This window comes from Tinamus guttatus, unplaced genomic scaffold, assembly GCF_059628265.1.
Source record: "Tinamus guttatus ecotype Peru unplaced genomic scaffold, ASM5962826v1 Tinamus_guttatus_pri_ptg000459l, whole genome shotgun sequence".
In the NCBI taxonomy this organism is placed as follows: Eukaryota; Metazoa; Chordata; class Aves; order Tinamiformes; family Tinamidae; genus Tinamus; species Tinamus guttatus.
The window spans coordinates 153,307-162,257 of NW_028288993.1; the positions used below are offsets into that span (position 1 = coordinate 153,307).

An 8,951-nucleotide genomic window follows, 5' to 3' on the forward strand; every position below is an offset into this window, starting at 1 on the left:
ACGCTTGTTTCCAGGCGGCCCTGGCAACGCAGCCACAAGAATCCCGGAGCCCGATGTCACAGCACTGTCACAGTGACATCACGGCCGGGACAGGATAAAAGGCAGCGCTCGCTGCACTCCCGTGCCTGTCTCGGGCCACGCACAGGGCAGGCCCTGGACAGAGCCAGGAGGGCGCGGGCTGGCCTCTGGGCCAGGTGTAGCGGGGAGAGGCGGGTGGGATTTGAGGGGCTGGCAGGGGAGGAGCACCTGATACCTCTGGAATTTTCTTCCAGGTAACGCAGTGCCGGCCCCAGCCAGGCGGGAGCCCTGGCCAGCTGCTGGGCATGGAACTGCTCCCAGCAGAAGCAAATCCAACGCCATGGATCTCCACGGTAAGTCCTGGGTGCATCCCAATGGCAAGAGCTTTCTGCAGTGGAGCTGCACCACTGAGAGCAGTGTCATCATCAGCCTCCTTGGGACAAGGACCCACGTGGGAAGTCAGGTTGCTGCCTGGGAGAAATCCCAGGAGGCTTCCTGTGAAGAGAACGGCCTCATGGACATCATCCTGCTAACACCTGGTAACAGGGAAATTTGTGGGGAGGGAGGGAATTTGTGGGGAGGGAAAGCTCCGCTTTTCCAAGGATGCCCCCAGGGAAGGGGGTTCCGTGGGTGTGGGGGGTGGAAGGGAGCTCTCCCAAAGGATGAGACTCCATTCCAGTGGTGTAAGACATGGGGGTGACGGGTGGGAAAGGCCAAGGGCCTGCTAGGGATGGCGGCCTCCTTGGGAAGGCGGAGCTACTTGGGGAGGGCTCTGGAAGCTCCTTGGGGCTCCCTTTGCGAGGAGCTGCCAGGAGCCCAAGTGCCTGGAGCTGGAGCGTGGCCAGGGCCGTGATGCGGCCAGGAGGCCGGAGGGGAGCAGCCAGGGCGGGCAGCGCTGGTGTCGCTGGCGGGGGAACCCTGCCAGCCGTGGCCGGGAGGCGGCCGTGCTCGCATGCTCAGGGAGCAGCCGATCGCCAGCTTTGGGGTCAGGAAGGAATTTTCCCCTGGCACACATTGGCCCTGGTGCCCAGGGTTTTTTTGCCTTCCTCTGCAGCATTGAGCACGGCCCGTTCCCAGGCTCCTCGGGGCCCTTTCAGGCCACGCAGCCTGTTCTTGAGCGCTGACACCAGCTCCGTCCTGCGGCTCTGTGTCACCCGGGCCCTGGCCAGTTCCCGGCGGGAGCTCGGCCACTCCAGAGATTAGAAACCCTCCCTCGGAGTGGTCTGACCTCTGTGAAACAGGGAGCATCCGCTAAGGCTCCAGGCTGGATGCTCCCCGAGGGAGCAGCTGCCGCTTGTGAGCTGCCCCTGCATACAATAAAAGTTCAATTCTGGAAACCTGTGTTGTGTGTTCTCTGTGTGTGCCATGAGGGGAGGCTGCGGCGTGAGCGCCGTGTCCTGCAGCTGTGCTGGCAGCACCTGCAGGTCCCTGCTGCCCACGGGGCCTATGGTGGCCCTTGCGAGGCCTGGAGGCTGCTCCTGCTGCCAGGGCTGTGGCGGGTGGGTGCCCCTGAGCTGCACAAGGCCACAGCGGGTTCCCTTGGTGTCCCCTGGGCACGGAGCCCAGGGATGGGAGCAGAGCCACGTGTCCCTCGGCTGCCTGCTGGTCCCTGTGCGTTGGTGTCCAGCAGAGCAGCTCTGCTCCTGCCCCTGGTGCCCGGGATGTGTCTCCCCATTCCTCCCGCTGCTCCCCAGTTCAGAGTGGCCAGGCTGGCCCCACGGCAGGTCGAGGCACACAAGCTCCTGCTGTGCCTGTGAGCAGCACCGTCTCCCCAAGGCCTCCGGGAAAGGCCAGGACCCCCTGCCCGTGAGAGTGTTGAGAAGAAAACCCATAAGCAGCTCTCCTCCTTCCTCCCCATTTGTGTTTCCCTCTTCCTGACGCAGAATCAAAGTATCTCCTGGAGAGCCAGCAACCTCTGGAGACGGCTCCGAGATCCCAGGGGCCTTTATTATCCCAGAGCTAAGTGGCCGGGCAGGAGCCAGGCTGGCGATAGGCAGGAGAAGGGGCCAGCAGCTCGTGCAGGGGGACGAGGAGGTGGGAGAGCTGTGGGGGTGCAGAGCAGCCTCTCAGAGGACAGTGCAGAAGGACGCCCGCTCCTCTGCATGCGGGGCCCCGGGGAAAGTGCTGATGGCAGGTGCTGGCTCCGGCCCTGGTGTCCACGTCTGCCTAAGCACACCTTCAGGCAGGATCCTGGCAGGGGCTGTGTGGACACCCTGGCTTTGCCAGGGCACTTGCTCCAGCTGCAACAAGGCCAGACGCACAGAGTGAGCAGGGAGCTCCCTGGCCGGGGCACCCAGCGCAGCCCCAGACGCACTGCCGCCATCGCAGCCCGGGGGATGCGCAGAGCAGCCGTGGGTGGCTCTGCCCCCCGCGCATACCCGTGTGCCCGCGAGGAGCCGGCAGGGAGGAGCTGCAGGGGTGACGGCAGAGCGGCAGCAATGGGACTGTCCTCTCAGCGCCCGCCAAAGGAGGGGCAAGAGGGGAGAGCAGGGGCAAGAGCAGGGGCAGCACCCAGGGCCTGAGAGGCCCCCACCCTGTCCTCATGTGCTCTGAGCCCCATGTTATTCCCTGGCATTTTGGGCTGCGGCCTCACCGGCACATCCCAGGGCTGCACAGGCCTCCCGTGGACATCCAAGCAGCACCACTGCGTGCAGCAGATTTTAGCCTCCGCGGCCACCAGGTCCCAGCGGCTCCCTGCGCCCACCGCATTGGTCGGGTCGGCCGGGTCGAGGATCACAGGTCTGTGGTGGCAGGAGACGCGCAGGGCTCAGTGTGGCCTCTGACATGGCCCAGCTGGGACAGGGCCCTTCCTGGCACCGCCATGGACCCTGTGCCCTGCGCGAGCAGGGAGGCCCCGTTGCCCTCAGCCCAAGCCCAGAGGCTGCAGCCCTGACCCAGGCAGCACACGGGGGCTGTGGAGCCCTGCTGGAGCAGGGACATGTGGGGACAAGGCCACGTGGGCATGTGCACAAGAAGCGGTGGCTCCAGGAGTGCTGAGCTGAGCATGGCCATGCAAACGGCCAGGCGGACCCACCTGCTTTTCCTGAGTTGTCTTGAGAGGTAGTAGCTCAGAGTGATGTCCTCGAAGTCGTAGTTGATGGTCCAGTAGATGCAGAGATGCTCGTAGTGCTGGAGCAGGTCCAGCACGGTGCGGAAGGCCTCGGCCATGCTGAACTTGGTTTCCCCACTACCCTGCTCCCAGGCGTATACCGTCAGCAGCTCCAGGGCGTACTGCGGCGGCAGGGTCTCCCCATGGCACAGCATCAGCTTGTGTTTACGAACATACTGAGGCGCACAGGGCAGAGAGGTGAGTCCACCCGCGGGCAGCTCGCAGAGCTCATCAGCCTCGTGCAAGTCCTGGCAGCCATTTTCAGCAGCTCTTGCCCTCCATCCCCAGCCCCTTCCAGCTCCCTCCAACCCTGGGGGAGAATCTCGGCTTTCCAGGTGCCCCCCAGCAGCCCTGGGAAGCCTAATCCCGCTCACCTTCTTGTACCAGTGCTTCACCAGGCGGATCAGGCTCTTCACCTTGGTGGGGCACTTGCTGATGAAGTCCCGCTGCAGCTCCGTGAAGCAGGTGGAGAACTCCCCTCCCCGCGTGCACTGCTCGAAAAGCCGGATGTAGACCATGGGGTCGGTCTTGTAGCCCCTGACAACGTGGTCTGCAAGAGAGAAGCAGAGCGGGAAGACGCAGGGGTGCAGGGTGTGGGCTGGGGACAGGGTGCGGGGCACCACCAGCCCGGCAGCCCTCCTGCAGGCGCGGGCTGGCAGGGCCCCCTGGCTCAGAGGCGCCCGGCAGAGTGGCAGCCAGGCAGGGCAGCAGAGCCTACGTAGCGCATCGTAGGCCGGCAGCACGTCGAAGTCGACAGACTCGGGGAGTCTCTTGGATCTCAGCTGGAAGCTCAGCACGCGGGGATTTGGCCAACGATTCACTTCAAACTCCACCTCAAAGCGCTCCTGCTGCTGGCATTGCAGCAGCCTCCTCTGGATCTCACGGATGATCTCGGCCCGGTTTTTCTCCTGGTCCTCATAGTTCTTGAAGCAGCTGAGAAACATCACAAGGTCCGCGTCAGAGCTGTTTCGGAGGGCTGTGCCTTTGCCTGCAGATCCACCCTGCAGAGAACAGGAGAGCTCCTGCTGGCTGCCCACTGTCTCCTTGTCCATGGTCTCCATTGGAGTTGGCAGGCGTGGGCAAGCCCTGTGGGTCAAGCCTGGGCACATAGAGGGACCCCAAACATCACATGTGCCCTCTGATTCCCAGCCTCAGAGTGAGCCAGGCTCTGGGCTCCTGCTCCAGAGTCAGTGTCCTCTGCAGCAGAAAAGCCCTTGTGAACTTCCCCAGCTCTGGCTCCTGCCACAGCTTCTGCCAGGCTGAAAGACACCCATCTCCAGACTCTCCAGCATGATAGAGAATCATGGAATCATTATGGTTGGAAAAGACCTTCAAGATCATCCAATCCAACCATAAGCCTTTCTACAGCATCCTGCTAAACCATGTCTCCAGGTGCCTCATCCACACGTTCATGGCACACTGCCAGCGCTGGTGACTCCACCAACGCCCTGGGCAGCTGGTCCCAATGCTTCACCACTCCTTCTGTGTGGAAATCTGTGCTAATGTCTAAGCTGAACCTCCCCTGGCGCAACGTGAGGCCGTTTCCTCTTGTCGTAGCCATAGTTATTCCGGAGGAGAGACCAAACCCGCCTCACTGCAGCCTCCTTCCAGGTAGCTGCAGAGCGATAAGGGCTCCGCAGAGCCTCCTCTTCTGCCCTCTGAACACCCGCAGCTCCCTCAGCCGCTCCTCAGGAGCTCTGTGCTCCAGCCCTGCTCCAGCCTTGCTGCCCTCCTTTGGACTCGCTCCAGCAGCTCCATGTCCTTCTTGGAGCGAGGCCCAACACTGAACACAGGATTCGAGGGGCGGCCTCACCAACGCCGAGCACAGGGGGCCGATCCCTTCCCTGCTCCTGCTGGCTGCTCTGTTCCTGACACCTGCAGGAGGCCCTTGGCTTTCCTGGCCGCCTGGGCTCCCTGCTGGCTCCTGCTCAGCCGCTCTCGACCAGCACCCCCAGGTCCTTCTCTGCCGCGCAGCTCTGCAGCCGCTCTGCCCCAGACCTGTAGCGCCGCATGGCCTTGTTGGGACCCAAGTGCAGGACCTCGGCCCTTGGCCTTCTTGAACCTCCTACAATCGGCCTCCACTCATCAATCCAGCCTGCCCAGATCCCTCTCTAGAGCCTTCCTTTCCTCGAGCAGATCAACTCTTCCTCCCAGCTTGGTGTCGTTTGCTGAGGGGGCACTCGATGTCCTCATCCAGATCATCCATAGAGATATTAAAGAGGATGGGCCCCAACAGTGACCCGTGGGGAACATCCCTCGTGAGCGGTCGCCAGCGGGATTTAACCCCATTCGCCACCGCTCCCTGGGCCCAGCCACCCAGACAGTTCCTCAACCAGGAAAGGGAACCCCTGTCCAAGCCATGGGCTGCCGGCTTCTCCAGGAGAAGGCAACGGGAGACGGTGTCAAAGGCCTTCCTGCAGCCTAGGGAGAGCACGTCCACAGCCCTTCCCTCATGCACTGGGCGGGTCACTTGGTCACAGCAGGAGATCAGGTTGATGAGGCAGGACCTGCCTTTTCTGAGCCCATGTCAGATGTGCCTGATCCCCTGGTTACCCAGCACACATCCTGTGATGGCCCCCCAGATGATCTGCTCTATAACCTTCCCTGATACTGAGATGAAGCTGACAGGCCTCTAGTTCCCGCACACTGTGTTAGGAAACAATTCTGCATATGACTCCCTGGAAAACATTCGTCTTGAAACCCTGAAACACTGACACTGTCCCATCATCAGCCCTATCTGGTAGCCCCTGCCTACAGCTCTGCAGATGCCCTGTGCCTGAGCAGTCTTTCAGGCCATGAAAACAAGTGACGCGGGTCCTTCTGCTGCAGAGCACCCACCTGATGCGTCCTCGCACAGTCTGGCTATTCTCCTTGAAGGAAACAGATTTCTAGCAAAGAAGCAGCCCCAAAGGACACTTGGAAAGATCTTCCTCCCTGCTGGGAGCGGTCCCAGGGCTGGCATTGCTGTGGACCCCCAGGCCCTGAGCTGCACAGCAGCCGGGTGCACTCTGGGCTCTCACAGCCTGGGTCAGCAGGGAAACAAGTGCCCAATCCCCCTTTTCCTCATAGCAGTGAGGGGCTGGGCAAGCATCTGGGCTAAGACACAGATGCCGAGTAGCAGTGGAAGCGCCGAGAAGAGCCCTTTGCAGGGCTGGGGGAACCTCCATCAACCCCGTGCTGCACAGCGCATGGCCCCTGAGTGTCCAACAAGGAATCTGCCCTGCCTGAGGCTGGGGCAGGGAGGACCCAGGGCATCCAGAAGCCCCACTCACCTTGATGACCTTCAGGACCCGCGTTCGGGGCGGAGGCATCCCCGTGAAGCACGTCTCCCGCAGGAACTCGCAGATGGTGTGCACCGCCACGCTCAGCTGCTCCAGGAAGGCGCTGTCCGGCTGCAGCTCCTCCTGGATGAACTTGTCCAGCTGCCATGACGGGGTGTTGTAGAGCTCCATGGCCGCGGCTGCAGATGGGACAGTACCTCCCAGCTGCTTCACGGCTCTGCCAGCTCCTGAAGCTTGCAGGTTTCGATTCCGGCAGTGGCTCCACCCCATGGCTCTGTGCCAGGCAGGGCAGCGGGGGCAGGGAGCAGGAAGACAAGGGGCCTCCAGGCAGCAGCTGACCCGAAGCCCTGCACAGCTCGGCACAAGGGTGGAGGGCACCAAGGCTGCCCCAGCAGCCCAGAGCTGGGGCTGTCTCATGGTGCACATGGGGACACTGGCCCTGCTCCAAGGCCAGGCATTAGCCCATACTGCCGGAGCAGCCTGGGCACCTCCGAGGGTGGCGGGAAAGCACTCAGCTCCACTGGGGCACAGAAGGGGGATGCGGAAGCAGGAGCTGGGGAGAGGCAGCCCCAGTGTGGGCTGTGATCTGGGTGGCACCAAGATGCCAGGGAATAAAATCACTGGGGCCGGAGCCTGCGTCTCCCATCAGCACCTGCCCCAGGGCCCCGCGTGCAGAGGAGTGGGCGTCCTCCTGCACTGTCCTCTGAGGGGTGCTCTGCACCCCCACAGCTCTCCTACCTCCTCGTCCCCCTGCATGTGCTGCTGGCCCCTTCTCCTGCCCGTTGCCAGCCTGGCTACTGGTCTGCAGGAGCCTCTCAAGGCCTTTGCAAGTTCTTATAGGACTATGTGAGTCCTTACAAGGCTGTAGAGAGGTGTAAGGGGTCTTGCGAGCCCGCAGGAGCACACGGAGGTCCTTTGCGAGGCTGCATGTTCCACAGGGCCCCTAGATGCCTATATAGGCTTGTATGGGCTCCCTTGTGTGCGCAGGAGCCCATGGTGGCCTTTATAAGCTTGTAGGAGCCCAGGAGAGCCCACAGAAGCCTGTCAAGGCCCTTACAAGCTTGTACAGGCCCATGCGGCCCTGCAGGAGGACGTCAGGACCTTTAAAGAGCACGTACTAGACCACAGGAGCCTTTGGTGGCCTTTTCAAGTTTGAATGGGCCTGTGCAAGGCCTTACGAGACCGTAGAGGCCCTTAAGTGCTTCTACGAGCCCTTATGAGCCCACGGGAGCCTGTTGAGGCCTTTATAAGTGGGCCCCTTAGCTCTGGGATGACAAAAACCCACGAGATCTCTGAGCTGTCCCCAGAGGCTTCAGAGGGAAAGTCCAATGGGCAGGAAGGAGGAGAGCTGCTTGTGGAAGGGTTTTTCCATCTCCTTTACTTTCTCACCGCTCAGCACGAAAGGAGGGGACAAGCTGCTGTCAGAGAGGGGCCAAAGGGCACTGGACAGCTCACCCAGAGTAGAGGCTTGAGAGGGGCCAGCGTGTGGCCTCCCTGCCCCACGGGTAATCGCACGGCATGTGCTGGGTAACCAGGGGATCAGGCACAGCCAACCTGGGCTCAGGAAAGGCAGGTCCTGCCTCCTTGATCGCCTGCTACGACCAAGTGACCCGCCCAGTGCATGAGGGAAGGGCTGTGGATGTTCTCTCCTTAGGCTGCAGGAAGGCCTTTGACACCGTCTCCTGTTGCCTTCTCCTGGAGAAGCCGGCAGCCCATGGTTTGGACAGGGGTTCCCTTTGCTGGGTGAGGAACTGTCTGGGTGGCTGGGCCCAGGGAGTGGTGGCGAATGGGGTTAAATCCCGCTGGCGACCGCTCACGAGGGGTGTTCCCCACAGGTCACTGTTGGGGCCCATCCTCTTTAATATTTCTATGGATGATCTGGATGAGGACATCGGGTGCCCCCTCAGCAGACAACACCAAGCTGGCAGGAAGGGTTGATCTGCTCGAGGGTAGGAAGGCTCTAGAGAGGGATCTGGGCAGGCTGGATCGATGAGTGGAGGCCGATTATAGGAGGTTCAAGAAGGCCAAGGGCCGAGGTCCTGCACTTGGGTCCCAACAAGGCCATGCGGTGCTACAGGTCTGGGGCAGAGCGGCTGCAGAGCTGCGCGGCAGAGAAGGACCTGGGGGTGCTGGTCGAGAGCGGCTGAGCAGGAGCCAGCAGGGAGCCCAGGCGGCCAGGAAAGCCAAGGGCCTCCTGCAGGTGTCAGGAACAGAGCAGCCAGCAGGAGCAGGGAAGGGATCGGCCCCCTGTGCTCGGCGTTGGTGAGGCCGCCCCTCGAATCCTGTGTTGAGTGTTGGGCCTCGCTCTAAGAAGGACACGGAGCTGCTGGAGTGAGTCCAAAGGAGGGCAGCGAGGCTGGAGCAGGGCTGGAGCACAGAGCTCCTGAGGAGCGGCTGAGGGAGCTGCGGTTGTTCAGAGGGCAGAAGAGGAGGCTCCGCGGAGCCCTTATCGCACTGCAGCTACCTGAAGGGAGGCTGCAGTGAGGCGGGGTCGCTCTCTCCTCCGGAATAACTATGGCTACGACAAGAGGAAACGGCCTCAG

General features: G+C 62.2%; 1 protein-coding gene across 1 annotated transcript; it reads right to left on the reverse strand.

Annotated features, from left to right (window-relative positions):
* Positions 1-1,977: 1,977 nt before the first annotated feature.
* Positions 1,978-6,580, reverse strand: OAS1 (2'-5'-oligoadenylate synthetase 1). Its single transcript, XM_088532245.1, has 6 exons — positions 6,400-6,580; positions 3,846-4,128; positions 3,502-3,677; positions 3,053-3,303; positions 2,612-2,759; positions 1,978-2,061 (listed from the first exon to the last, which is right to left on the reverse strand). The coding sequence occupies exons 1-6, from the start codon at positions 6,577-6,579 to the stop codon at positions 1,978-1,980; spliced, it is 1,122 nt and encodes a 373-aa protein (XP_088388371.1). The 5' UTR covers position 6,580.
* Positions 6,581-8,951: the final 2,371 nt, after the last annotated feature.